The sequence below is a fragment of the Capra hircus genome, chromosome 2 (genome assembly GCF_001704415.2).
Source record: "Capra hircus breed San Clemente chromosome 2, ASM170441v1, whole genome shotgun sequence".
NCBI lineage: Eukaryota > Metazoa > Chordata > Mammalia > Artiodactyla > Bovidae > Capra > Capra hircus.
Window position 1 is genome coordinate 65,475 of NC_030809.1, and position 27,793 is coordinate 93,267.

Consider the following 27,793-nt stretch of genomic DNA (forward strand, 5'->3'; position numbering starts at 1 on the left):
TTATTTACCCAAGGTCACCAAGTCCAACCCCCAGGCAGTGTGACTGCGCAGTCATAGCGTCGGAAGCCTGAACTGAGGCGCAGGTGCTCCGCCTGTGGGCTGAAGGAGTGAATGGGCAGTCCCCAGGGGTCATTCCCCAGGGAGCAGTCCCGAAGAATCATTCCCAGGGGTCATTCCCCAAGGAGCAGTGCCAAAGAATCATTCCCCAGGGATCATTCCCCAAGGAGCAGTCCCCAGGGGTCATTCCCCAGGGAGCAGTGCCAAAGAATCATTCCCAGGGATCATTCCCCAGGGGTCATTCCCCAGGGAGCAATCCCGAAGATTCATTCCCCAGGGATCATTCCCCAAGGAGCAGTGCCAAAGAATCATTCCCAGGGATCATTCCCCAGGGATCATTCTCCAGGGAGCAATCCCGAAGAATCATTCCCCAGGGATCATTCCCCAAGGAACAATCCTGAAGAATCATTCCCCAAGGAGCAGTCCCGAAGAATCATTCCCCAAGGAGCAGTCCCCAGGGCAGGGGCGTCTGAGGGTTGAACACGTGACTAAGGCCCTCCCTGAGCTGGGCACACGGGTGGAGGAGGAAACCTCACCTCTTCCCCACAGCCCCATGGGGGCCGTCCCCCAGTCCTCAGTCCCAGGAGACTGAGGCCCGGCTGGGTGGAGCGACTGGCCCAAGGTCATGCAGAGAGTGGGTGGCAGAGCTGGGCTGCAACGACTGCAACGGCAACGCTGGGCCTCAGAGCTTGATCTACCCGCCGGATCACAGAGACTTACTGAAAAGCTGTTGAGAGGACGAACCGACAAAGAAGAAAGCCTTTCCTGAACCAGCGAGTAACAGTGCGAGCTGGTGAGTGTGTCTCGGGTTGGCAGCCACACCCATCAGGACTGTGTCCCCAGTGCCCTACGGTGCAGCTCAAGAACTGTGAGGGCAGAAAGGGAGGAAGAAGCAGAAGGCAGGGAGGGAAGCAGGGAGGGAGGGTCAGGCTCCCTGGGCCCAGGGGCCCGGCTTCATGCTCCTCAGGGAGGCTCCCCGGGGCCCCCACTGCCCGCCCCCCACAGCATGTCTCAGACCCCCAGGGAGAGCTGCCCCTGAGTCCAGGCGCTGGAGGGCTCCAGAGCTCAGGACGGGCCTGGGGCTGCTCGGGGTGAGCCCAGGCGCGCTGCGCTGACCCCAAACAGCACCATCCCGCCGCCCAGAGGCTCCTGCCTGGGGCCGCAGTCTGGCAGACCCCAGCCTCCCTGCTCCTCAGGACCCTCTCCCGGGTGAGGGCAGAGTCAGAGGGTGGAAGCTTGGGTTTCCTCGTTCAGAAAACAAGCACAGAGATTTTACAGGAGCTTAGCATTTCCAGAGCTTACACTAAACACCATCTGGCTCTGGCTGCCACAGCGGGCCTGGGAGGGTGCGACCTGATCTTTGTTTGTGGAAGAGGAAACCAAGGCTTCCAGGTGCTTCTCTGGCCCACCTCCCCCACCCCTAGGGCCCAGACAGGTCTTCCAGGAGGGCCTTGGAGAACTGACCACTTTATTATTATTATTAATTATTTTTGGTGGCGCCGGGTCTGTGCTGCTACGCTCGGGGGTTCTAGGTCGGTGAGCAGGGGCGGTCCTTGCAGCGCTGGGGCTTCTCGTTTCGGCAGCTCCTCTTGTCGCAGAGCACGGGTTCCAGGCTCAGCAGGTGCCGCTCGAGGCCTCTAGAGCTCAGACTCGGTGATTTCGGGGCGAGGGCTGCAGTTGCTCTGTGGCATGCGGAATCGTCTGGGACCAGGGATTGGACCCGTGCCCTCGGCACTGGCAGACGGATTCTCAGCCACTGCGCCACCAGGACGGGGAAGGCAGTGGCGCCCACTCCAGTGCTCCTGCCTGGAGAACCCCAGGGACGGGGGAGCCTGGTGGGCTGCCGTCTGTGGGGTCACACAGAGTCAGACACGACTGAAGGGACTTAGCAGCAGCAGCACCACCACCAGGAAGTCCCCGGAACCTGCCTCTTCCGTCTGCCTCACGTGCTTTTCCTGGGAAGAGGACCCCAGGCACAAGGCAGCTCCTCCGCCCTTCCAGCCCAAGTCTCCATCTTAATGCAGCCAGAGACAGAGTGTCAGGATCCAGACAGAAACGAGATTAGGGGGCTCCACGTGAGCCCTTCGGGGAGGCTTCAGCACAGGGCCTGTGTGAACTGCAGTCAGCCACCAGGCACCAAGCCCTTTAAGTGCATCACAAGACAGCCACAGCGGGCAGAGCCTGCTAGCACCATTTCATCCTGCAACAGCTCAGCTCAGCTCAGCTCAGTCGAGCAGTCATGTCCGACTCTTTGCGACCCCATGGACTCCAGCACACCAGGCCTCCCAGTCCATCGCCAACTCCCGGAGTTCACTCAAACTCATGACATTGAGTCGGTGATGCCATCCAACCATCTCATCCTCTGTCGTCCCCTTCTCCTCCCACCTTCAATCTTTCCCAGCATCAGGGTCTTTTCCAATGAGTTAGTTCTTTGCATCAGGTGCCCAAAGTATTGGAGTTTCAGCTTCAACATCAGTCCTTCCAACGAACACTCAGGACTGATCGCCTTTAGGATGGACTGGTTGGATCTCCTTGCAGTCCAAGGGACTCTCAAGAGGCTTCTCCAACACCACAGTTCAAAAGCATCAATTCTTCAGCGCTCAGCTTTCTTCAGAGTCCAACTCTTACATCCATACATGATCACTGGAAAAACCATAGCCTTGAGTAGATGGACCTTAGTCGGCAAAGTAATGTCTCTGCTTTTTAATATGCCATCTAGGTTGGTCATAACTTTCCTTCCAAGGAGCAAGCATCTTTTAATTTCATGGCTGCAGTCACCATCTGCAGTGATTTTGGAGCCCCAAAAAATAAAGTCTGACACTGTTTCCACTGTTTCCCCATCTATTTCCCAGGAAGTGATGGGACCAGATGCCATGATCTTCGTTTTCTGAATGTTGAATTTTAAGCCAACTTTTTCACTCTCCTCTTTCACTTTCATCAAGAGGCTTTTTAGTTCCTCTTCACTTTCTGCCATAATGGTGGTGTCATCTGCATATCTGAGGTTATTGATATTTCTCCCGGCAATCTTGATTCCAGCTTGTGTTTCATCCAGTCTAGCATTTCTCATGATGTACTCTGCATATAAGTCAAATAAGCAGGGTGACAATATACAGCCTTGACAGACTCCTTTTCCTATTTGGAACCAGTCTGTTCCATGTCCAGTTCTAACTGTTGCTTTTTGACCTGCATACAGGTTTCTCAAGAGGCAGGTCAGGTGGTCTGGTATTCCCATCTCTTGAAGAATTTTCCACAGTTTATTATATTCATCACAGTCAAGGGCTTTGGCATAGTCAACAAAGCAGAAATAGATGTTTTTCTGGAACTCTCTTGCTTTTTCCATGATCCAGCGGATGTTGGCAATTTGATCTCTGATTCCTCTGCCTTTTCTAAAACCAGCTTGAACATCTGGAAGCTCACCGTTCACATATTGCTGAAGCCTGGCTTGGAGAATTTTGAGCATTACTTTACTAGCATGTGAGATGAGTGCAATTGTGCGGTAGTTTGAGTATTCTTTGGCATTGCCTTTCTTTGGAATTGGAATGAAAACTGACCTTTTCCAGTCCTGTGGCCACTGCTGAGTTTTCCAAATTTGCTGGCATATTGAGTGCAGCACTTTGACAGCATCATCTTTCAGGATTTGAAATAGCTCCACTGGTATTCCATCACCTCCACTAGCTTTGTTCATAATGATGCTTCCTAAGGCCCACTTGACCTCGCATTCCAGGATGTCTCGTTCTAGGGGAATGATCACACCATCATGGTTATCTGGGCCATGAAGATCTTTTTTGTCCAGCTCTTCTGTGTATTCTTGCCGTGGTGCAACAGAGAGGTTAAGTTACTTACTCAAGATCACACAGATCACAAGCAGCAGAGACAAGATTTGAACCCAGGTGGTGTGGCTCCAGAGTCTACAACTGATCCTCCAATCCTTTTTTCTTTTTTAATGAAATCTATACATCATACACTTTCGATCGTTAGTCACCTGCCCATGTCTAGGGCCCCGCTTGAACTACGCTTTTTAACTTATTTGCCCGCATCGCGTCTCAGCTACCACGCACAGGAGCCTCTCGGTGATGCTTCGCGGACTCTCTGGTTGTGGCGTTCCAGCTCGGCAGATGCGCCACGTTCCGGCTTAGTGGCCCCACTCCCCGCCCCGGCATGTGGGATCTTAGTTCCCCGACCAGGGGTCAAACCCAAATCACTGGACCACCAGGGAGGTCCTGAGCCCCCACTCCTTTTTTTAAAAAAGGAAGTTTTTAGATCCTGTTTGTGTATTTTTGGCTGCGCTGGGTCTTCGCCGCTGCGCCCTGGCTTTTAGTCGCGGTGGCGCGGCTGCTCTTCGCTCGGCGCAGGGGCTTCCCCGAGGAGCACAGGCTCCAGGCGCCGGCGTCAGCCGCTGCAGCGCGCGCTCCGCAGCTGCGGCGCAGGGGCGTGGCTGCTTCGCGGCGTGTGGAGTCTCCCAGGACCAGGGATGAACCCACATCCCCTGCATTGGCAGGTGGATTCCTATCCACTGGGCCACCAGGGACCCTCCACTCATTACTAAGGCTTCTGAGCTTTTTAAAAAATTCCGCAAGCATTAACTTAGCTCCTTTCCCATGCTGGGCTTGGGAGCAAGAAGGCAAAATTAGGCATCTTCTGCCATCGCAGACCTGGGACCAAGGCAGACGGGAAGCGGACAGGGCTGAGGGCCGATGGAGGGGCACAACAGGGAGGTGGGTCAGGGAAGGGTGGGCTGGGGTTGGGGGGTGGTCCAGTAAAGCAGCTCTGGCCTGCAGTTCCAGAGGCCTGGTCTTCACCCCATCTCTGCCACTGACTTGCTGTGTGACTGAGAGCAAGGCCCTACCCCTCCCGGGGCCTGGGTCCCCCCGTCAAACCATGGGGAGTTGGGAGTGACTCCCAAAGGATATGGGGCTGGCCAACCAAGCCTCAGGTCTGCCCTCAGCCCCAGGCATGTGCTCATCTCATCTGAATCTGAGCTTTTAAACACAAGTTTTGGACCTAGGGTTCCTTGAGCTCTGTGACTCTGAGCTGGTAACTCTGGAGGACTTCCGGGAGGAGGAGGCTTTTGGTCTGGGCTAGGCCTTTGAAAGTGATGGCACCTCCCAGGCCCTTCACACCCGTCAGGTACTGGACCTGGACTTGCTCACAGATCCCCAGCCCTGCAAGGTTGCATGTTTTCAACCTCCCCTGCCTCCTGCCCACACCCTCTGCTAAAGCTATAAGATGTAAGGGTTCCCCTTCTCTATACAGGAGGGCAGGGAGTGGGGGACTGATCTGAGCTGACCCAGCAGAGGACATTCCAGACCCACAATGATTCACGTTCTAGCCATGCCACTTCCCAGCTGTGTGACCTTGGGCCAGTTACTTGACTTCTCTGAACCTCCTGGCTTCCTTGGTGCCCACCTCGCAGGATGGTGGGCATGAGCAGGTGTTTGGCACACACTAGGCGCTCAATGAATGGGACTGCTATAATTATTTTTCACGTGGTAGGGGCGGAGCCCAGGACCCGCAGCCAGGTCTATTTTTAGCCTGGAAAGCGTGGGGGGCCAGTGGAGACAAAGCCCGCCGCCAGCCGGGTCGCCAGGGGGCGGAGCCAACGCGCTGAGCCCGCGGCCCCCAGCCCCGCCCTCCTCTTCCGCGGGTCACCTTGGCAGGAGGGCGCCTTCTGTCTCCAGAGCTCCCTCAGCCTCTCTGCGCGGAGTCTGGGGAGGGGCCGCTGGGGCCCGCGGGGTGGGGAACATTCTGCCCCATTCCCTTTCCTGGCCCAGGGAGGGACGCCGCTGGGCTGGGGACGCCAAGGTGAGCCTGGCCCCAAGCGGGGGTCGGAGAAGGGGGAGAGCTGGTCCCTCCTCCCCCCAACTCCTCAGCGATGAGTGTCGGGGCTGCAAATAGCCCGGTGGAATCAGTGAGTCACGGAGACTGGAAATACCGCGCCCCTTGCCTCCCTCCCCTCCCCTCCTCCAGACTGCACCGAGCTGCCCGGAACTCCGATGGTGTGTGTGTGGGGCGTCCTTCCCAAGGGCGCTCAGACTCCCTGAACCGGTCTGCTCCCCAGCCAGGTCCCAGCCGGCCTCTGCCCGGGGCTGTGTGCCCCTAGGTTGGTCCCTTAGCCTCACTGGTCGTCAGCACCCGGCTGGTACAAGACAGGCTTGAAAAGCCGCCCAGTGCAGCTGGCCCACTATAGATGTCCCCGTGCCTGGGACAGTGCCTGGCAGGTAGGAGCAGGGGCTGGCAGTGGGAAGGGAAGGCAACGCCAGGGTTTCAGGGAAACCATTCCCAGAAGACTGCCCACGCGGGCCCGGGAGTCAAGGCAGGAGGTCAAAGGAGCCCACGTTTCTGTGGGGTCTTGACCTTTACCTGAGCTACCACCCCATCCCCCAGTGTTAGGAAAGACGCTGCTTATCCAGCGTTCCATCCCTGCCCTACCCCAAGCTTGAAAACCTCAGGCGGGTGACCTCCAGAGCCAGAGATTCTGCTGTTTATTGTGTGTGCAGGATACAACGCCAGGACTCCCCCACCCCCATCGTCCCCTGAGGCCACCTCACAGAGCCAGGGCCCCCTGCTGCACCCCCCAGCCCTGCCTCTGAATGTGGGAGGCTGCGCCAGGTTGTGGGGGGGCAGCTGGGGGTCCCCAGAATGGAGGCTGGCAGGAGGTCCTTGGCGGGGCCTGGGATGAGGAGGGACTGGGGTGGGGCATTCTCTAACAGGAAGCTGTGGGGCAAGTGCAGGGCTGAAAGGCAGAATGGGGAGCTTTCCCCTCTGCGTGGAGGGGCTCGGGTGGTTGGAGAGCGGCTTCTGACATCCTGGGTCCACACCCAGCCTTCAGTGGGCAAGCTGGCCGCTCAGCTGCTCAGACTCTGTCCCCACTGATACAAGTGGAGATTGTACACCTGATTTTAGAGTGTTCTGAGACGTTCCTGGTGGCAGTGGTTAAGGCTCCACCTCCCACGCAGTGGGTGAGGGTTCAATCTCAGCTGAGGGGACTAAGGCCCAACAGGCTGCAGGGTGTGACCAAAAATTGAGAAAGAAAAATAGAATGTTCTGAATTTGGCTGCAACCAATGGTAACGCTTTGTATTTGAAGGACAAGGGTAACCAGGCATGTGTGTGTGTCATGTGTGTGTGTGTGTGCTATACACATACGCCATGCCTATAATTTCACAGATTATAGATAGGGAGGATGGGGGAGGCGGACGGCCACAAGGGAAGGTTGGCGGGAAGCTGGGATCCTACCTTGAGGACTCAAGCCCCATCCATACTTCCTCTTGTTGGGTACTTGTCTGCAGTGGAGACAGTCCTGGGAGCCCAGGTCTCCGGGTGGGAGGAGGAAGGGTCAGCCCCGCCCCTCGGCCCAGCCTTCCCTGGAGGCGTGAGCAGGTAACAGAGGGTTCACACCGTTTATCACGAACCAGCTGTATTGGAAAAACCCCGTCTATATACAGACACAACATGGCCCTGCCCGGGGGCAGTGGCCTGGATGGGGCACCTTGTGGGCGGGCAGCCTGGCAGCAGGCTCTGGCTTGGAGAGCAGCCACGGGGAAGCGGACCATTAGGGCTGTCTCCTGGCCTCTCTGTGCCTGGGCAGTTTGGTTTTCTGGGCACCTCTGCCAGCGATCTCCCTCCGCCCTCCTGCTCCCCTTGGCCAAGGGGGTCCCGGGTGTCCAGTTCCCCTGCCCTGCAGAAACTCCAAAGGTGAAAGAATATGTCTGTCTGTCTGTCCTGCAGATTATTTGTCCAGATTGCCTGTCCCAAGCCCCTTCTCCAAACCGGGTTCTCTGGGATCCCCTGTTCCCATCCCAAACCCTTTGTTCTGGATTAAGGCTGCATCTGCAATCTGGGGGCCACGAGTGAGGCGGGGGGTCCCCGGCCTGCCCTGGGTAGAGCAGAGGCCCTCATTTGGGGGTGGGGATGGCCCACCTGGGGTCTGGGGTGGGGTGGGGTGTCAGGGCCCGGAACCTGGGCTGACATGTCCCCAGCGCTGTCACGAGGGGTCAGGAGAGCCACTCTGGCTGGCCAGTGGGGAGAACACGGCGCGGGGCAGCTGGGGGTGGGGCAGGCGCGGCCTCAGATCTTGATCTCCGTCCGGAAGGTCTGCTGCACGTGCTCTGTGGGGGGCTGGCGCCGGGCCCGGATGGTGAGGCTGCCGTCCTCCCGCAGGGCCGAGGTCACCGACGTGGGGTCCACGTCCTCAGGCAGCTGGCACTTGTGAGCGAAGGTGTTCATGACGGTGCCGTCGGCTGCCAGCTGCGGAAGGGGCGAAGGGTCAGGGCGGGCTGCACCTCCCCCCGCCCCCCGCCTGCTCCCTGCCCTAGCTGGGCCCCACACGCCCTGGGCCCTGCTCTCAGGCGCGAGGGCCTGGCGTCGGAGCTGCCCCGGGGCAGTGGTGCCCACGGGCTGAGCGCCTAGCGAGGACAGGACGCGCGCAGAGGAGCTCAAAGGACCCCAGCCGCGGGAGGAGGGCGGGGCTTGGTGGAGGCGCTCAGAGGAGGAGGGGGTGTTTCCGGGTCCCTGCCCTTGAATTCCCGCGCGTGGGTGTCCGTCAGCCGCTGGCAGCGCCCCCCTGACGCTGCCAGCACACACTGTCCATTGGAGCCGGGCGGCTGAGTCACTGGCGGGGGCAGGGCGGGCACGTGCTGCCCGCTGGTCCTGGCATCCACAGAGCCTGGCTCCCTGATGGGGGCCCTCTAGGGTCAAAGGAGGAAGCCGGGCCTCGGGGATCAGAGGCGGCCCTGAGCAGCCCCTCTCCTCTAAGGGGCACTCCCCGTTCAGCCACAGCCACCTCCAGGGTGCAAGCCTCTTGACCCTGAGAACCTGTGGGTGGAGGCAGCGTGGGGTTTGGAGGGTGTGAGGCCTGACCTGCAGGGCTTTGCCCAGCCTTGAGCCCAGTTCAGGGTCCCGAGATGAGACACTAGCCAGGCCTCTGGGTCTAGGAGAAACAAGGCCTTGAGGGGCATCAGGGGCAAGAGCTCCTCTCCCGGCTGCCCCCGGGCATGGGGTGCCCACCACCCACAGGCCTAGAGGGAGGGCCGTCCTCCTCCTCTCAGCTCCCTTTCTCGCCTCACCTCCCGAGGGCCCCCTCCTGCACCCCTCTGCCACTCGCCCCTCCCCGTGGGTCCCTTGGTTCCTGAAGAAAGCACCTGGGAGCCTGGGGCAGTGACGGGGGTCCTGTGGCCCACCAGCCGCAGGAGCAAGGCCTCCTGTTTGTCCTGGGGGTTAGGGAGCACAGTCGGGGTGCAGGGTCCCAGGATGGGACATGGGAGGAAGCCCCTGTGCAGAGGGTACGGGTGTGAAGCCCCGGAGTGGGGCGGGGGGACGGGCTCACCTTCTCAGCCCGCACCTCGATGTGGTTGTTGGAGGTGGTGACAATGATGTCCTCAGGTGAGAAGTCGCTCACGTCCACAGCAAACTCGTAGGCATCTCCCAGGGTCTTGATGTTGCCTGGCCCCCCAGCACGGGCTGTGGGGAGTGCTGGGTGGGCAGAGCACAGAGCAGGCTTGTCCCCAGGGCCAGGCTTCTGGCTCCCTCTCGGGTGCGGGGTGAAGGGGCAGACCCCAAGCCTGACTGCCCCCTCAACCATCTCTGCTGCACTGAGGGGTCCGGGCCTTGCCCAGCAGAGGCTGTGGGGGATGGGTGTGCATGTATGACACTCTGCAGGGACCCACCCCAGGCCTGCAGGGGGCTCTCCATGCCTCCCCCGAGCCCCGCAGCTCTCAGGACTCCAGAGAGGACCTGGCCCCAGGCCCCGCAGACCCCGGCACCAGAGCTGACCCCAGGCCAGCGCTGTCTCCTGAAGGCCTGCCTGTCAGGCCTCATCTGTCTGTCAGGCCTCATCTGTCTGTCCGGCCTCATCTGTCTGTCAGGCCGCACGGGGCTGCAGTGGTAGCGCCTGTCGCTGGAGGCGCGGTGGCAGCGGGTGGTGCCCTGGAACTGGTGGTCCCTCCCTGCGCGGCCCCCTTCCCCACGGGGCCCTGAGCACTTGCCTGGAAAGGCCAGGGGCTCTGAGTGGGGCCGCATGAAGCTGCCAAAATCCTCGGAGAACATGCTCAAGGCCTTCTCCATGGGTGGGTCCTGGGCCGGGAGGCTGTGGGAGGCCGAGGAGGAGGAGGAGGAGGAGGAGGAGGAGGAGGAATGGAAGCTCCGCTCCGCTCTGAAGGTGGAGGACGTCCTGTGGCTCATCCACAGGGCAGCAGCGGGCCCCGGCCGGCGGGCTGGGCAGACAGGCAGCACGGGGGCAGCGGGCTCGGGGAGCTGCCGGGCCCCGGCCGCCGCCGCTTTATAAGGCCCGGCCGCCCCGGGCGCAGGGCCAGCCCCTTGTCTACCGGCTAAATTTAGTCCTCTCCGTGGCCCAGAGGGGCTGGGGAGCTTCTCTAGTGAGATGGCCCTGCTGACAGTTCAGCGCGGGCGCCCGCGAGGCTGAGCTCACCGCCCAGCATTCCAGGCTGATAACTCCAGCCCCGGAGCTGCCGTGGCAACGGCGCAGGGTCCTGTGCTGTCCCCCCGCCGCTCAGACCCCAGCCTGCCTCAGGACGCTGTGCGTGCCTGTCTCTAAGTCTGTCTTCCCCCAGCAGTCGAAGAACTGTGCCTCCCCCATCAAACTGCAGGCCTCTTGCAGAGGGTTTTCTCTCTCAGCCCTTGGTGCCAGGGATCAGGGCAGAGCCCCAAGGCCCTGGATCTGGGGAGGTCAGGAGATGCAAGGTCAGGGGTGCATGGGGGACCCCCACCCACGGGATCCCTGTGTGAGGCAAGGGCTTTCCCAGCCAGGACAGATAACGCTCACGGCCATCTCTTGGGAGGCCTGAGACGGCCCTGGAGGCGGGTATAGAAAGTGCAGCTGTTCCCATCCCAGCCCCCAAGGAACCCAGATGTCAGGCTTGTCTCCCTGCCTCTCACCACCCCAACTCTGGAACATTTCAAGACCCAGAGGAGAAAGCTGAGGCAGGGTGGGTTGGGTCTGGACTCAGGGGAGGAGAGCAGATGATTCAGGAATGGTCCTTAGTGATATAGAAGGTTCTGTTCCCAGGAGGTGTCTGCCTGACCTCCAGCTCAGAGGAGAGGCCGGGGAGGCAGCAGGGTAAAGGAGGCTTGGCCAGACGGTCATTCTAGCTCTGAGTTCTGAGGCACCTGCTGGGCCAGGCTCCTGGCTGGGAGCTTTCCAGCATGGCCTCATTCGATCACTGCAAGGAGAGGTTGTTCCCATTTTACAGATGGAGAAACAGGGCCTCAGAGAGCTTGGGGCTTGCACCTGGAAAGTGGTGGGGCCGGGATCTGAAACTGGAGGTATCTGACCCAAACCCCCCAGGAAGCCAGGGCACCCTGAACTTCCGTGTAAGGAGACAGGCTGGCCCAAAACCCCCCAAGAGGCCCCTGCCCACACACAGGTCTGCGGAGCCTGGCCTGACGTCATGCGGCATCAGGGAGTGAAGCCAGGGAAGGCTGACCTGGGAGCCTGGGGCCCCAGGCTGGCTCCCCCCATGCCCAGACCAGCTCTGGTTCCTCCTCCCTGTGGCGGCCTCTCTGACTGCTGCAGCCCACACAGAAGGTCCTGCCCAGGTGCCCGCTGTACCAGCTGGCCTTGCCCACCCCGGCACAGGGTGTGACTTGGGCTTCCAGTGTCCCGTCCCCTCTCAGACTGGCAGCTCCCTGGGGCAGGTGGTCACCTGTTTGCCCCATCAGAACGGGGCTCCTGAACATGGAGACCATTCCTCTCTTGCCTGGCTCCCGCACAGCCTCTTCCTTGGTGTGCGTGTGGTGGGGGTCCAGCTACAGGGTGATGACTGGAGCTGGTGGTCCATGCAGTGGGGTCAGGGTGGCGGCTGGAACGGAGGGGTCTGTCTCTCCAGTGGAGATTCCTGCCTGGCTGGGTCACCCCACCCCAAAGAGGGGCTTCCAGCAGGGCTGCCAGGAAGTCACCAGCACAGAGGTGAGACGGAGGGACGGTAGGGGTGGGGCTGGGGGGCCCAGAGGTCTGCCGCCCGCCCGCCAGGAAACAAGAGCCTGTGGCTAAATGCAGACACACGGTCATGGTGCGGAGGCCTGAGTCACTGCTCCTGGACGTCAGCTCCCATTACCCACCCCCGCCCCCCGTGCCTCCCCCTCCCCCGTCCCCAAGGTGTCACCCATACAGACACTGGATCTACTGGCTTCAGAGGCCAGGAGGGACCCTGAAAGGTCATTAAGGCCATTCCCCTGTCTCTGCGCCTGTCTCTCCCTTCAGATCCTGGGGACAGAAGGGGCTTCAGAGACGATGCAGTGTCTTCAGTCCCAGACCTGCCAGGGCACCTCAGCCTCCTGGAGGAACTTTCAGCAAACACAGACTCTCCCCACATACCCAGAGATTCTGATGGGAATCTGCTCCCGTCAGCTCCCTGCTCAACCAGCCCACAGGCCAACGTTTGGAAACCACTCACGGCTCAGCAGGCAGCTGCTGAACAGCTGCTCTGTGCCAGGCATTGTCGGGGTTCTGGGGGACCCGTGACTGTGATGAACAGGTAGAGACGGGGCCCCGCCCCACGGCACTCGCGCTCCCCTCGTTGGAAGAAGTGACGTGTCAGTTGCTCAGTCGTGTTCCACTCCTTGTGACCCCGTGGGTTGTGGCCCTCCAGGTTCCTCCGCCCCTGGGATTCTCCAGGCGGGAATACTGGTGTGTGGGTCGCCATTTCCTCCAGGGGGCCTTCCCGACCCGGGGATACAGCCTGGGCTTCCTGGGTTGCAGGTGGATTCTTCGCAGTCTGAGCCCCACGGAAGCCCTCACGGGACAGAAGAGGAAACCGAGGCTCCGAGCGGTGAAGGACCAGTTAGCAGTGACAGAGCTGTCCTGGCATCAAGCCTGCCCTCCGCCCCCACGGCCTGACGCAGAAGCAGGAGACGCCGGGGGCTGCAGTGCGGGGCCTGGCTCTGGGGGGACTCGCCGCGGGCACAGTGTCCACCCGCCGCCCTCTCCCCAGGTTCCCGATGCTCGCAGGGCTGGGGATGAGGTGTGGCTGTGCGCTGCTGGCTGGCCAGCGGAGGCTGCCTGAAACTGGAGATGCGGGTTTGGGGTGTCAACAAGGCGGCCAGTGACGCTGTCACTACACACAGGTTGGAGCAGCCGATCAACGGTGGGCCCCGGTCCATGCAAAGCAGTGAGCCCCCACCCCACCCCTCACAGCACACACGCGCGCCTAGCTTGGATTGACTTGGCCTGACGTCTAGGGGCAGAGGGCGGCTCAGGGTCTCAGGAGTTTAAATCACTGAAAGACCATCGTGATTTTCAGAAAGGGGGTGCTGTCTGGAAGAGGGCAGGAGTGTCCCAGATCTCAGCCCAAGTCTTCACAAAGCAGCATCGGGCAGAGACCCCCTGCTCTCTGCCTAAACCCTCGTCCCGAATGACTAAGCCACAGGAGCTGCAGGGCTCTGGGCAGAGGAGCCGCCGCGTGGAGCCTGGGCTTGGCGTCGGCTTTGTGATCGCAGATGAGCGAGGGCGCCTCTCCGATGCTCCGTTCATTATTGCTGCATCTTCGCCGTGTGCGGACGCTGTGCTCGACCCTCCTCCACTTGGTGAGTGCTCAGGGAAACCCAGGCAGCTGAGAGGTGTCAGCCCATTTCAAAGAAATGGGGCCTCGGAGAGGCAAGGGCGCTTGCCCAGGCTCACAGAGGCCGAGGGACAAAGCCCAGAGTTCCACCTGGTTTGCCTGGCTCCCAACCCTGGACACCTCTCCAAGATCCTGCCTTGATGACCTGCTTCACTCAGCGCTGGGGGCAGGGGGCCGACAGGCTGGAGCAGAAACAGGGAGTTGGGGCGGGGGGAGGAGCCTGGACTAGATCCTCACGTCCAGACCCCCCAGTCTGCGAAACTGCCTCTCCCACCATAGCACCCAGGGGCAGTGGTTGTGCTTGAGGCTTCTGGGTAAAGGCCACAGACTTTATCCTGCCCCAACAGAGCGTGGAGCGGGTGCATCAAGCTCCTCCTCCCAGCAGCCCTGTCGGTCAGGGACAGCATCACCGTTTGGGTGGGCCTTTCCACTCTCTCTTCTCTGATCCTCCAAATCCCTCCCTGCCCAGCTCTGCGAGTCTGCAGCTCTGGCCTCAGCCCCTGCAGATGACCCCTAGCTGTCCTGTTGCGCCACGACCATCCCCCTCCCAGGCCCTCTGACCAGCCTGCAGCTCAGGTGGATGCCCCCTGCCTCTGCATGGCTCTGGCAGGTTGGGGAGCTCCCACCCTGGCCCCTCCCGGCGGCTCTGGCCTGTACTGCTCGGCTGGCCGGGGCAGTTCCAGTCGGTTTGTCAAGGACATTCTTAATGGCCAGGGTGAACCCCGGCGGGGAGGGGCAGGGAGGAGGGGGACCAGGGTGTTGACTGGTGGAATGCACACCTGTCCAGGTGCACCTGAGTTGCAAGCAAAGGCGTCTCTGTCAGAGGCGCGCTGGCTGGGGCCACAGCAGAGCGGACTGAGCGAGGTGAGCAGCCACGGGGTACAGCGCCAGGATGGACTCGGACGGAACCTGCCGGGGCCAGCGCAGGGCGCGAGTGGGAGGCTGGGGATGGGAGCCAGCACCGCCTTTGGACCCTCAGAGGCTCTCCCTCTGGACCTGGGGTTTTCTTGACCCAAGCCTCAGCTGCGGGAGCGGGGGCTCAGGGATGGGCCTGGGGACCCCACAGTGAGGGGTGGGAAGGCTGCCCCGAGCAGCGGTAACAGCCAAGCGTCCTGGGAAGGTGGAGTGATGGCTCCCAGAGAGCCAGGGGCCTGGCCTTGGCCAGCCAGCTGCTAGACATGGAAGGGGCCGCTCTAAGCCCCTAGCCCCACCCCAAATGTTAACACGCACCCACACAGCCTCGGGGACCCCCTCAGGAATGAAGGCACATCAGAGCTGTGTCTGCTCCTGAAAACGCCTCCTTTCCTTCCTATCCGGGAAGCAGAGATGGGAAGGGCCCAGTGGCAGGGAGGGGAAGGGCCTTGGAGCCGCCCACCAGGGTCCATCCGTCTGCCTGTGCACTCCCTCAGGGGCCGATGGAGGAGCTGGTGGGGCTTCGTGAGGGCTCCTCGGGGAACCCTGTGACTCTCCAGGAGCTCTGGGGCCCATGTCCCCGCGTCCGCCGAGGCATCCGAGGTGAGAGCTGGGCTCCCCACCCCCGACCCCCTGTGGGAGTCCCCTCGCGACAGCACCCTGCCCAGCCCGCCTCCCCACTCGCCTTGGAGCCTGGGAGCGGCCCCTCCTTCCCCAGGTCCAGCGTTTCCTGGGTGACGGGGCAGAGGGAGGGGGTCTGTCCGCCTGTCTGCGGGTCAGACATGCTCGCGGCTGGCTCTCTGCTTTTCGGGAACACGGCCCCTGGGTCCTGGGACGACAGAGCAGTCTCTCTAGAGGCCGGCGTTCTCTCCGCCTCCACTTGTCACAAACCCTGCCGTCCCACAAGTGAGGCAGAGCCCCCTCCCAGGCTCCCAGGACTGGCCCACCCGACCCCAGCCCCACACAGCACCTTCCCTCCCTGCCCTCCTCGGCGCTGGGCTCTGACCCGCTGCCCCTGCCCCAGGTGGCCTGGACTGGCTGAAGCAGAAGCTGTTCCGCGTGGGTGAGGACTGGTACTTCCTGACGGTCCTCGGGGTGCTCATGGCCTTGATCAGCTTCACCATGAGCTTCGCCGTTGGGCGTGTGGTCCGAGGTAACCCCCCCACCCCGACACACCCGCCCGCTCAGGAGCCAGGCCTCCAAGCACGCTCTCGGGATGCTGGGGGTGGGGGGGTGCCGCCAGGTGCAGCGGGGGCAGGGAGGGCACTGAGTCTGGTCCTGGCATGCTGGGTGACCCTGGGCACCTCCCTGGGCCTCAGACTCCGTGTCTGCATGGTGACGAGAGACCAAACCGTCCTTTCCCTGAGCTTTATGCCACCACTGCCCACTGCCGCTGCTCCCCCTGCCCTGGTCTCAGCCCAGTAACCCTGGGTTACTGGGCCTCGTCTAGACCACCAGGCACAGAACAGCCCCTCCCCATGCTGCCGCAGGCTCCCTCCCCCCAAGGTCCCCCTGCGAGGGGAGTGAGGGACAGGAAGTTGCTCTGACCCCATCTGGCTTTCTTAAAATCACCCTGTAAGGGAGTTACCATCAGAGCCCGTTTGACAGATGGGGAAACAGAGGCTCAGCGATGCTGACCAGCTCGCAAATGCCACTCAGCTAAGGAGCGGCAGCGCTGAGACGGGGAGCCGGGGTCCTGCTCCTCCCCTCCTGGGGGCCTGCCGCTCACGGGGGATGGGGAGCCGGGGTCCTGCTCCTCCTCCTCTCGGGGGGCGGCCCTGGCCACCTCTCTGCGGGTGGCCCCTGGGTGTGCACTTTCTGGCCAGCAAGTGGGTGTCTGCGGGCTGTGCAGCCTGTGGACGGCTCCCTTACGCCCCGCTGTCCCCAGCACACAAGTGGCTGTACCGGGAGGTCGGGGACGGCCACCTCCTCCGGTATCTCTCCTGGACCGTGTACCCCGTGGCCCTGGTCTCCTTCTCTTCAGGCTTCTCTCAGAGCATCACGCCCTTCTCGGGAGGTAAGCCCAGTCGCCACGCCGTCCACCTGCGTGCCTTGCCCGGCAGTGACTGCCGGCCAAAGGCGTCCTGCAGGGGACAGCAGGAAGCGGTAACCTCACTTCTCGGCAGAGAAGCCAGGCTCGGAAGAGTCGTGGCACTTGCCCGAAGTCACACAGTGAAGAGGACAGAGCCTTCTCGGGTCAGTGCTGGCTCTGCTCTGAGGGGCTCATGGAGGCGCACGTCTCTGCCAGGCCTCACAGCTCTGCCTCCGGCCCCAGCCAGCAGAGGGGGGTGCAGGGGTGCGTCACGGGGACGAGGCCTGAGAGTCCCTCCTGGCTGCCCCCATCCTGCAATGGTGTCCAGCAGGCCCAGCTGGAGGAAGGCGGATGTTCACATCCCCTCTCTGACCCTCAGCTTTCTCATCCGCAGAAAGTGAAAAGTGTTAGTCACTCAGTCATGTCTGGCTGTTTGTGACCCCGTGGACTGTAGCCCGCCAGGCTTCTCTGTTCATGGAATTTTCCAGGCAAGAATACTGGAGTGGGCAGCCTGTCCCTTCTCCAGGGGGTCTTCCCGACCCAGGGATTGAAGCCAGGTCTCCTGGTTGCAGGTGGATTCTTTATTGTCGGAGCCCCCAGGGAAGCCCTCATCTGCAGAATGAGTTTACAACCCCTCACTGACAGGGTTTAGGGGACCTGACAAGACCCGAATGTGACACCCTGCGCAGGGTAAAGGGATAAGGGCTGACCTGAAGGTGGTCCCTCCCCTCGCCCCCTGTCCATCCACCCCACCAAGGTTCTGGAATTCCGGAGCTGAAGACCATCCTGTCAGGCGTGGTCTTGGAGGACTACCTGGACATCAAGAACTTTGGGGCCAAGGTGGTGGGCCTCACCTGTACCCTGGCCAGCGGCAGCACCATCTTCCTGGGCAAAGTGGTATGGACAGGCGAGAGGGCACCACTCCCCCCCACTGGCCTACAGCCCCCGCTGCCTTTTCTGCATCACCCACGGAGATCGGGTCAGCAGGAACTCAGGCCAGAGCCCGCCTGAGGGTGGAGGCAGGCCAGGTCCCCAGAGTGTGACTCAGGAACCTGGGAGTGGGGTGGAGGGAGGGTGGGGGAGGCACTCCGTCCCTGGATGAGCAGGGGCTCTGGGACCCAGGGAGGGGGAGGGGAAGAGCAGGGCTGGGGCTCCCATCAAGGCCCAGCCCGGAGCCCTGTGCCCACACCTCCCCGCAGGGCCCCTTCGTGCACCTGTCTGTGATGATCGCTGCCTACCTGGGCCGGGTGCGCGCCAAGGCCACTGGCGAGTCCGAGGTAAGGGGCTCGTGGGGACCCCCTCCCTTGGAGGAATGAGAGGGAGGGGCGGGCAGGGGCTGGCTCTCAGCCAGGGACTCTGGATCCCTCCAGAACAAGAGCAAGCCTCAGGAAATGCTGGTGGCCGCGGCGGCGGTGGGCGTGGCCACGGTGTTCGCAGCGCCCTTCAGCGGTGAGGTCCCGCCCGGCCCCCGGGCTCCCCCACACCCCCCGGCACCCCCGCAGCTCCCGGGCTCCCACGCCCGGCCCCCCGGCCCAGCCCGGCCACTCCGCCCAGCGCAGGGACGTGGGGGGCAGACGGGGCGGCCGCGGTCCTTCCCGCCGTCTTCCCGGGAGCGCTGACCGTCCCCAGGGTGGCGGGGCGGCGCGGGTGGGCGCCAAAACGCGCGGCGGTCCCCTGGACAGATTGGGCTTTAAACGCAGCCCCCTGCGCGTCCCGGCGGAGCCCGGCTCTCAGCCTCGCTCCTCGTCTGGGAAACGGGGGCGGGCACCCTTCCCACCGCAGGGGTCAGGATGGGGGCGCCGGTCCCGCCGCGCGTGCCCGCCCTCGGCTTCAGCTCAGAACCGGGAGCGGGTGGCCCTGCCCCAGCACGGCCGGCTCTCAGCCCCGTGTCGCCCCCAGGCGTCCTGTTCTGCATCGAGGTCGTGTCCTCTCACTTCTCCGTCTGGGATTACTGGAGGGGCTTCTTCGCGGCCACCTGCGGGGCCTTCATGTTCCGCCTGCTGGCGGTCTTCAACAGCGAGCAGGGTGAGCGCCGCTGCCCCTGCCCCTGCCCCTGCCCCCTGCCCCTGCCCCTGACCCCTGACCCCTGCCCCCTGCCCCCTGCCCCCTGCCCCCTGGCCCCTGCCCCTGCCCCCTGCCCCCTGCCCCCTGCCCCCTGCCCCCTGCCCCCGCCCCTGCCCCCTGCCCCCGCCCCTGCCCCCTGCCCCCTGCCCCCTGCCCCCTGCCCCCTGCCCCGCCCCTGCCCCTGCCCCTGCCCCCCGCCCCCTGCCCCTGCCCCCTGCCCCCTGCCCCCTGCCCCCTGCCCCCGCCCCCTGCCCCTGCCCCCGCCCCCCTGCCCCCTGCCCCCCCTGCCCCCTGCCCCCCTGCCCCCTGCCCCCCGCCCCTGCCCCCTGCCCCTGCCCCCTGCCCCCGCCCCTGCCCCCTGCCCCCGCCCCCTGCCCCTGCCCCCTGCCCCCCTGCCCCCGCCCCTGCCCCCTGCCCCCTGCCCCCTGCCCCCTGCCCCCTGCCCCCGCCCCCTGCCCCTGCCCCCTGCCCCCTGCCCCCTGCCCCCTGCCCCCTGCCCCCGCCCCTGCCCCCTGCCCCCTGCCCCCTGCCCCCTGCCCCCTGCCCCCTGCCCCCTGCCCCCTGCCCGCCTGCCCCCTGCCCCCTGCCCCTGCCCCCTGCCCCGCCCCCTGCCCCTGCCCCTGCCCCCTGCCCCTGCCCCCTGCCCCCGCCCCTGCCCCCTGCCCCCTGCCCCCCCCCTGCCCCCTGCCCCCTGCCCCCGCCCCCCCCCCGCCCCTGCCCCTGCCCCTGCCCCCTGCCCCCTGCCCCCGCCCCCTGCCCCTGCCCCCTGCCCCCGCCCCCGCCCCCTGCCCCTGCCCCTGCCCCTGCCCCCTGCCCCTGCCCCCTGCCCCCTCCCATCTCTCCCCCTCCCGCCCCGCTCCCTCCCGTCCACTGCCCCACTCCTAGGCGCGAAGAAGGAACTGACCTGTGTTGGGCGTAACGGATGGGAGCCCCCGGGGTAGAAGCCGGTGAAGCCAGTCAGGGAGGCTGGCCGGGAGAGGGCGTCTGGGGCACACCTGCCCGAGTCCTCTCCTGCCCGTTGATTCTGAGCCTTCGGCTGGGCTGGGCCCTGACCCCACTCTCTGTCTCCCCAGAGACCATCACCTCCCTCTACAAGACCAGTTTCCGGGTGGATGTCCCCTTCGACCTGCCAGAAATCTTCTTTTTCGTGGCGCTGGGGTGAGTGGGGGCGCTGCCCGCCTGCACCGCTGCCCTGGGGCCAGGAGGGGCTCTGGACTCACCACCCGCCCCTGCAGGGCCATCTGCGGCGTGGCGAGCTGCGCTTACCTCTTCTGCCAGCGAAAGTTTCTCGGCTTTGTCAAAACAAATCCAGTCCTCTCCAAACTAATGGCCACCAGGTGGGCCCTGGGTGGGGGCCAGGACCGGTCAGGGTGATGCCCCAGACCCTCCGTCCCCGGTCACCAGCACCCTCTGCAGGCCCCCGCAGGGCATGCCTCCCCCTTACTCGGCCACCAGCGTCAACATTCCAGCCCTCCCTCACTAATTGCCACCCCACTGCCTTCGAAGCCCAGGACCTCACTGAGCCCTGTTCTCCCAACCTAGTCTGAGCCCTGGCATTGCCGTTTCAGACTCAGCCCTCCTCCACCAGGCCGGTTCCACTCCGGTCCCTCCTGCCTGGCGGACAGTGGCCTCTGTCCTGAACTCTCCTATGTTCCCACCTCCAGTCACCCAGTGGCGTGGGGCGGCCCCCGGATCAGAGCCCTGCTCCTGCCCCCTCCTCCCATTCCTGCCTCAGCGTCACCCCCAGACTGGCGGGGCTGCCCGTGGGGTGGGGTGAGGGGAGTCGATGGGTGGCCTGGCGCTGACCCCCACCCACCCCCCACAGCAAGCCTCTGTACTCAGCGCTGGCAGCTTTGGTCCTCGCCTCCATCACCTACCCCCCTGGCGTGGGCCGCTTCATGGCGTCTCGGGTAAGGGGCCGGGGGGAGCCACCCATCACTGTCTGCTTTGTGTCCACCATCTCCCTGAGTCCCCTCAACATGCAGAAGAGGAGGGCCGTGTGGTGCTTTTCATGTGAGGCCACGGCAATTCCCTGCGAGGCTCAGATGGCAAAGAATCCGCCTGCAGTGTGGGAGGCCTGGGTTCGATCCCTGGGTCAGGAAGATCCCCTGGAGGAGGGCGTGGCAGCCCACTCCGGTATTCGAGCCTGGAGAACCCCATGGACAGAGGAGCCTGGCGGGCTGCAGTCCACGGGGTCACACAGAGTCGGACGCGACTGAGCGACTTAGCACAGAGCAGCTCCTGCGCAATGGAGGAGTCCCCCCAGCAGAAAGTGGCCGAGGAGGGCTTGAGCCCGGGAGGGGTGGGGGCACTGCTGCCCGGCCCTTGGGCAGAGCTCTGACCCCCTCCCCTCCAGCTGTCCATGAAGGAGTATCTGGACTCCCTGCTCGATGATAACTCCTGGGCGCTGCTGACCCGGAACGCGTCCCCGCCCTGGCCCGTGGAGCCCGACCCCAAGAACCTGTGGTTCGAATGGTACCACCCACAGTTCACCATCTTCGGGACCCTTGCTTTCTTCCTCGTTATGAAGGTGGGCCCCAGGGGTGTGCACAGAGCCTGGGTGGGCTGGGCGCCTCCCCGTGACATGCGCGCAGCACGGGGCCTGCAGCGCCCCCCAGACCCCCTGCCCTGACCTCTGCCCGCTGTGTTGTCCCTGGCAAGTTGCTTCAACTCTCTGAGCCTTGCTTTCCTCATCTTTAAAACGGGGTCCTCACTGGGCCTACATCACAGGAGGTTGGGAGGGAAGAAAGGAGAGGCTGTGGTGCAGTGCCAGGCACACAGTAGGCACGCTGCCAGGTGGAGGTCCTTCCCTGCTCACACTTCCGCTCACACTGGGCGCTGGTGATGGGTGTGCGCCTTGGCCTCCTCCTCCTCCAGGGAAACTCCCCGCCCCAGCTGGTCCCTCCACTGCCCCCTCTAAGCTCCGCCCCCACTACCCCGCCCCGTTCTCCCTGCAGTTCTGGATGCTGATTCTGGCCACCACTATCCCCATGCCCGCCGGGTACTTCATGCCCATATTTATCTTCGGTGAGTCTGGGTGTCGAGGGTCTGAGAGGCTCAGGGTACCGGGACAGGGCCGTGGCTGCTCATCCACTTGCCTCCCCAGTATGGTGCTGATACTGGTCCCCAGGTGGGGAGGGCTCTGGGAAGCAGGTCAGCCTGGCCCCCACCCTCACACTAAGCCTGTGGCCAGGAGCTGCCATTGGGCGCCTCTTAGGAGAGGCCCTTTCTGTGGCCTTCCCCGAGGGCATCGTGGCCGGAGGAGTCACCAACCCCATCATGCCTGGGGGGTACGCACTGGCAGGTGAGTGGGCCGGGTTCTTACTGGGTGGGCACACATCGTGGGTCTGGGCTGGACCTGGAGAATCAGCTAGCAGTTCTGCAGGGCATGGGGAGGTCAGTAGCTTCCCATGAGCCCCGCCCCTCCCCGGACCCCTCCTCTAAGCCCCCACTGCTCTTTCTAGCTTCTCTCTGGGCCCTGATGCCCCCTCTCCCTTACTGCTCTCTACCTCACCAAGCCCAGGCTTGAGGCATTTCCAATAGTAGCCAGTTGTAGCCTCTGGACAATTCCCAGCCAAGCCCACGGCCATCCTCACAGCAGCCTTGCCCTCTGCATGAAGCTGTCTCCTAGCCTGAACCCTGCTCCCTGGCTGTGCCCCCCCTCCCTGGCTTGCAGGGGCTGCTGCGTTCTCAGGGGCCGTGACCCACAGCATCTCCACCGCGCTGCTGGCCTTCGAGATGACTGGTCAGATCGTGCACGCGCTGCCCGTGCTGATGGCAGTGCTGGCTGCCAACGCCATCGCCCAGAGCTGCCAGCCCTCCTTCTACGACGGCACCATCATCGTCAAGAAGCTGCCATACCTTCCATGGATCCGGGGCCGGAAAATCAGGTGAGCGGTGCCTGCTCAGATTGGCCCGCGGCGACGGTGTCCGGGTGGGCTGAACCCGCTGCTGGGTGAGTGTGGGAGAGGCTGGCACTCGCGGCTCTCCAGTCTGCGTGCTCTCCAGCTCCCCAGGTGGCCTCGCATGAGTCCTCGGCCCCCCGAGCCTCAGTGTCTTCCTGGTCATCAGTCTCTTCACAACAGGAGGACAGATGCTGGGACTCGAGAGGTGCCGTGTCTTGATCCAGGCCGCACAGCAATCCCCCTGCTCCTGCCCTGCGGTCCTCACTGGGGCCTTGGGAGCTGGAGGTGGGGCTGGAATACTAGAATGGGAGCAGGCTCTGAGGTCCTCGCTCGACCACACAGGGTCGAGCAGCCTCTGTCCCCAGCGAAGCAGGACCGAGAGCCTCTGAGGCTCCTGGGTCCAAGGCCGAACTCAAAGATGAGCGAGCTGCCACCTTCTCCAGACTGTTTCCCCATCTGTTAAATGGGGGTGGTTACTCCAGTCATTTTCAAACTTTGAAGTTTCTTTCCCCCTTTATGCTGTAAAGCTTTTCTTCAAATGAAATTCTCTGGGGATGGCTTCTGATGAAGCTGGAGCTGGTCTTGGGGAGACAGAGGTCTGGGGGCTGGGAATCCAGAGCCAGGCCATAGAAGAGTCGTTCCCCAGGCTCCTCCCAACCTGGGATGTGAGGAACTGTTCCTCCGAGGAATCCCCTAGTCCTAGCCTGCACCGGAGAACCAGCGGAACTCACCGGGGCCCCTGCCTTGCCCCGGGTCTGGAGGACGCGCTGCTCCAGGGCCTGACGGGAGCACTCCTCTGCCCGCAGCTCTCACCGGGTGACGGTGCAGCACTTCATGAGCCGAGCCATCACTACGCTGGCCAAGGACACAGCGCAGGAGGAGGTGGTCAGGGTCGTGGCCTCCACAGATGCGGCTGAGTATCCCCTGGTGGCGAGCACAGGTGCCCAACAGAAAGCGGGGTGTGAACGGGGAGGGGCTTCCATCCGCTCACTCTTGCACCTGAGAGCCAGACTCAGGAAGGGTGAGCAGGGCCTTGGACCTGTCAGGAACCTGAATCCAGACCCAGGCTCTGCAACTGTGTGACCTGGGGCAAGTCACTTCACCTCTCTGAGACTTTTTCCTCATTGGTAAAATGAAGATAAGAACCATCCCACCTTGGGGTGCTTGATATGTTTATTTATTGATATTTTTTTGACCTTGCAGTCCTTTTCTTTTAAAGGTTCCTTTTTTTCTTTTTTTCATGTAAAGTCATTATTGAATTTGTTACAATATTGCTTCTGGGTTTTTAAAAATTATCTATTTATTTTTGGCAAGGGCCGTAGGGCTTGAGGGCCTCAGCAGCTGCAGCACTCGGCCTCAGGGGCTGCGGCTCCCGGTCCCTGCACTCGGGCTCAGGGGCTGCGGCTCCCGGTCCCTGCACTCGGGCTCAGGGGCTGTGGCTCCTGGTCCCGGGCACTCGGGCTCAGGGGCTGTGGCTCCTGGTCCCGGGCACTCGGGCTCAGGGGCTGTGGCTCCCGGTCCCTGCACTCGGGCTCAGGGGCTGTGGCTCCCGGTCCCGGGCACTCGGGCTCAGGGGCTGTGGCACTCGGGGTTCGTTGCACCGCGGCATGTGGGATCTTCCCGGACCAGAGACGTAACCTCTGTCTCCTGCATTGGCAGGTGGATGCTTATACACTGTGCCCCCAGGGAAGTCCCAACGTCGCTTCTGTTTTGGGGGGTTTTGTTCATTTGTTTTGGCCATGAGGCTTGTGTAACCTTCGCTCCCTGACCAGGGATTGAACACACACACCCCTGCACTGGAGGCAAAATCTTAACCACTGGACCACCAGGGACGTCCCAACATGTTTGAATGAGAGATGAGAGGGGGCTGGCAAGGCACTCTGTGAGTCCTAGAAATCAGGGTCGGTGTGCTTGGGGAGGAGGGGCAGAGTGGTGGGAGGACACCTTCCTCCCAGGAGGCTCCTCCCTCAGCCTCCCCACCCAGCGTTCCCGAACTGAAGTACCTTCCTCAGTCCTGGCACCATCAGAAAGACATCTTTTCACAGAAAAATGGATGGGGGCCCTTGTTAAAAGACTCGTAAGCTGAATCTTGAGGGAGGGCCTAGCTGGAACATCATTGCCCTCTCGGACAAGGACAGTGTGAGCGGGAAAGATGAGCAGGGGGTTAGGGAGGGGACAGCCATGTCCACTCAGGGCATCCGCCAGCTCATATGTCCCCTTTGTATAAATGAACAAAGGTGCGCCCTGGGCGAGCATAGCAAGGCTGGACTGTGGTCCCCACTTGTCCTGTGAGCAGGTTTCTTGGGCACTGAGCAGCCTGCACAGCCGTATGTGCCGTCCACATCCCGAACCCAAGAAGTGTGAAGCTATTACGAGCAGCAGAACTATAGACAGACCCCTTAAGCTCTGTGAGCTGTAGCTGCCTCAGCTGGAAAGTAGGGAGGACAGAGTTGTCAGAGGCTCTCATCCCAAACGCCAGGCCCTTCTTCCCACTCAAAGTGGGGGACTTATAGCATTGTCCCATAGAACACGCCAGACACCCCATTAGAAAGTGTCTGCACATGGATGTCCCCCCACGAAGCTTCACTCCCTGGAAAAAAAGACAGAAGTGGTGGCCAAGACCAACTCCAAATCTACCCTTAGAGCCACAGGAAGCAAAGCACTGCTACTGGCCCAGGCCCAGGCTGTGTGCCCCAGCTGCTCACCCAAGAAACAGCTTTGCTTTTAAAGGGGGAACATGTGCACGTCCAGTTGTGAAGTTTTTCTTTTACTGGAAAATGGCCAGAACATCAGGCTATCCTTCGAAATGGAATGCTTGCAAACTCCAGTGACGCCCTGAAAGCTTGTGGCCCCTCCCCCACAGGAACAAGGTGGCCTTTGCACTCACGCCCTCCCTGGGAAAGGAGAGGCAAAGCCCAGCCCCAGGGCACAGCTGTCTGCATGGAGGTGTCCCAGACTGCTCCTGCTTGAGGCCTCGCCACATGGGGCATTTCAGGGTGGGCAAGTGACCTCCCGGCCCCCTGGCATCCTTGCCCAGCTGCCCTCAGAAGCTGAGTGACCTTGGGCGAGACAACTAACCTCTGTGTGCCCCTGAGCCTCAGTCTCCTCTTCTGTAAAATGGGCGATAGTAGTTCCTGACTCACAGGTTGCTGCAGGTTCCTGAGAGTCATGAGGACACCCAGCACAGCTCTTGGCGCATCACAGAAGCCCAGGAAACAGAAGTTCCTTTTTCACAACGTGGCTCTTTCCATCTCCCTCTCTGCCTGTCCAGAGTCCCAGATCCTGGTGGGCACCGTGCGAAGAGCACAGCTGGTGCAGGCCCTCCAAGCTGAGCCGCCCTCCCTGGCTCCAGGACAGCAGGTGAGCACTCTCGCGAGGGGTCAGGAGGGGATGGGGAGTCAGGAGGGTTTTCGGGAGTGGCCAGCCTGTGGTTTGAGAGGGGCAGCCCGGGAGGGGGGCTAGCCCAGGCCCCCATAACCCTTCCCCCATCTGCAGCGGTGCCTCCAGGACATCTTGGCTGAGGGGTGCCCTGTAGAGCCAGTGACCCTGAAGCTGTCTCCGGAGACCTCCTTGCACCAGGTAATGGGGGAAGTTCGGGCTGTGGGCAGACCTGGGTCCTGGGATAGAGGGGAGCAACCTGAGAGGGAAACTCAGCTTCGGGTTCCTCAACACACAGTGTGGCTCTCTGCTCCTCCTGCCTCTAACCTCCTCGTTGTGGAGGGGCATGCAGTCCCCATCTCTCTACCCGCCGGTCCCAGGGCTGCTGGGACACAGAGACTCGGGGAGAGGGAGAGCTTAGGAAGCCGAAGACTCTGGATGGATGGAAATAGTGGTTAAAAGCTTGTCTTTCATCAAGGCACACATGGGTTTCAATGCCAGGTCTCCCACATTCTGCCTTGGGCAAATTAATCACTCTGACTGCTGGTTCCTCCGCGCTGCAAGCCCAGAGCCTGGCACATGGGCCATGGAGGGACGGAGCGGGCTGGGGGCCTAAAGGGGGCCCCACCCCCCGTCCACGGCTGATGCTGGATGGTCCTGAGTGGCAAGGCCCACTGGTCCCTTGTGTGGACTCTGGGGGCCCCTGGTGGTCATAGTGGACATTGCAGGCCCATCCCAACTGCCCAGCCCTGCAGGCTCAGAAGCGGCTGAAAAACAGCAGGGCGGGCAGGGAGAGCGGGGGCAGCACCCCAGGACAGAGGCCGGCCAGGGCCTTCATCTCTGCGCAGGACTCACAGGCTGAGAAGAAACTGGGGTGGGAGCCTGTCCTCCAGCGTTTCCTAACCCCCCTCCTGCAGGCACACAACCTCTTCGAGCTGTTGAATCTTCAGTCCCTCTTTGTGACGTCTCAGGGCAGAGCTGTGGGCTTCGTGTCTTGGGTGGAGGTACCGTAGCCCCGAGGGTGAAACAAAGGGGAGCAGCCAAGCTTGAGCAGCCGTGGGGGCGGGCACCAGTAACCGCTGTCACATGGGGAGGGCCCCGTGGGGCTTGACGAGCCTCACTTCTGGCCCAGAGGAGCCGGCCACTCGGTCCAGCTACGCCTACCTTCTCTTGCGGCCGCCGGCCAGCCCTGCCATTGCCTCTGGGCCTCAGTGATCCCATCTCTGCAGTAGAGAGGAACTGGCTCTAAAACTCACCCCAGAATCAGCCTTTAGGGGAGGCGGACCGCACTGCAGCCCCCACCTGCAGGCTCTTCTGCACTCTCCCCACTCTGGTCTCTGTTCTAGTTGAAGAAAGCAATTTCCAACCTGACAAACCCTCCGGCCCCAAAGTGAGCCAGCCTGGCAGAATGAAACAGAGCCACTCGGCTACCCCCGCGAAGGAAGCAGGGCAGAGACACTGCCTGTGTCCTCTGCGACAACACACCCCTCCCCTCCAGCCCAGCTCAACTCCTCGGCAAGGCAGGCAGCTGGCCTAGCACTGGCGAGGACCCCACGGTCGCCATGTCCCATCCTCGTGGGACAAGTGCCACATGTTCTGAAGGACAAACCCCACCCTGGGCGCCCAGGACGTGAGACAGAAGACAGCTGCCGTGCGGTGGGTACTGCAAGGAAGCATCCGACTCACAGATGAGGAGCCTGGTGTCCTCTGTCAGCAAGGGCAGGCACAGGTGCCCTCTGGGGGCTGTGTGACTCCCAACCAGAGGCTTTCAACGCAAATAAAGCCGGTTCCCAGAGCTGCGCTCCGCGCTCACGTCAGCATCCAAGTGTCTTGCCGCCTTGGCGCCTCGCCTTTACCAACCCCGAGTGAGCT

General features: G+C 62.6%; 2 protein-coding genes across 10 annotated transcripts; one reads left to right on the forward strand and one right to left on the reverse strand.

Annotated features, from left to right (window-relative positions):
- Positions 656–27,733, forward strand: CLCNKA (chloride voltage-gated channel Ka). 9 transcript variants are annotated; one of them, XM_018054521.1, is made up of 22 exons: positions 668–850; positions 11,264–11,336; positions 12,772–14,494; positions 15,040–15,145; positions 15,567–15,695; positions 16,431–16,559; positions 17,332–17,471; positions 17,774–17,851; positions 17,945–18,023; positions 18,474–18,599; positions 19,712–19,796; positions 19,874–19,975; positions 20,464–20,548; positions 20,995–21,168; positions 21,596–21,665; positions 21,832–21,942; positions 22,315–22,528; positions 23,350–23,483; positions 25,815–25,903; positions 26,039–26,122; positions 26,839–26,925; positions 27,268–27,733. In XM_018054521.1, the coding sequence occupies exons 3-22, from the start codon at positions 14,228–14,230 to the stop codon at positions 27,313–27,315; spliced, it is 2,337 nt and encodes a 778-aa protein (XP_017910010.1). In that variant the 5' UTR covers positions 668–850; positions 11,264–11,336; positions 12,772–14,227; the 3' UTR covers positions 27,316–27,733. The 9 variants fall into 9 exon arrangements, with proteins under 9 accessions (XP_017910047.1, XP_017910010.1, XP_017910039.1 ...); XM_018054550.1 differs by having other exon boundaries at positions 27,420–27,733; XM_018054561.1 differs by having other exon boundaries at positions 12,772–13,136; positions 14,418–15,145.
- On the reverse strand, positions 6,517–10,325 carry HSPB7 (heat shock protein family B (small) member 7). Its single transcript, XM_018054586.1, has 3 exons — positions 10,040–10,325; positions 9,382–9,527; positions 6,517–8,303 (listed from the first exon to the last, which is right to left on the reverse strand). Exons 1-3 carry the CDS (start codon positions 10,233–10,235, stop codon positions 8,124–8,126), a joined length of 522 nt encoding a protein of 173 aa, XP_017910075.1. The 5' UTR covers positions 10,236–10,325; the 3' UTR covers positions 6,517–8,123.

What these genes read in the sequence shown, in the direction of transcription:
- CLCNKA (XM_018054521.1), top strand. Translation starts at nt 14,228, where the DNA reads ATGGCTCTGGCAGGTTGGGGAGCTCCCACCCTGGCCCCTCCCGGCGGC. An exon ending in CGTTGGGCGTGTGGTCCGAG is followed by an intron (nt 15,696 to 16,430) that starts GTAACCCCCCCA and finishes CGCTGTCCCCAG; the next exon opens with CACACAAGTGGCTGTACCGG. An exon ending in TGGGGGGTACGCACTGGCAG is followed by an intron (nt 21,943 to 22,314) that starts GTGAGTGGGCCG and finishes CCTGGCTTGCAG; the next exon opens with GGGCTGCTGCGTTCTCAGGG.
- HSPB7 (XM_018054586.1), bottom strand. Translation starts at nt 10,235, where the DNA reads ATGAGCCACAGGACGTCCTCCACCTTCAGAGCGGAGCGGAGCTTCCAT. An exon ending in AGAGCCCCTGGCCTTTCCAG is followed by an intron (nt 9,528 to 10,039) that starts GCAAGTGCTCAG and finishes CTGCCCACCCAG; the next exon opens with CACTCCCCACAGCCCGTGCT. An exon ending in TCGAGGTGCGGGCTGAGAAG is followed by an intron (nt 8,304 to 9,381) that starts GTGAGCCCGTCC and finishes CCCCTTCCGCAG; the next exon opens with CTGGCAGCCGACGGCACCGT.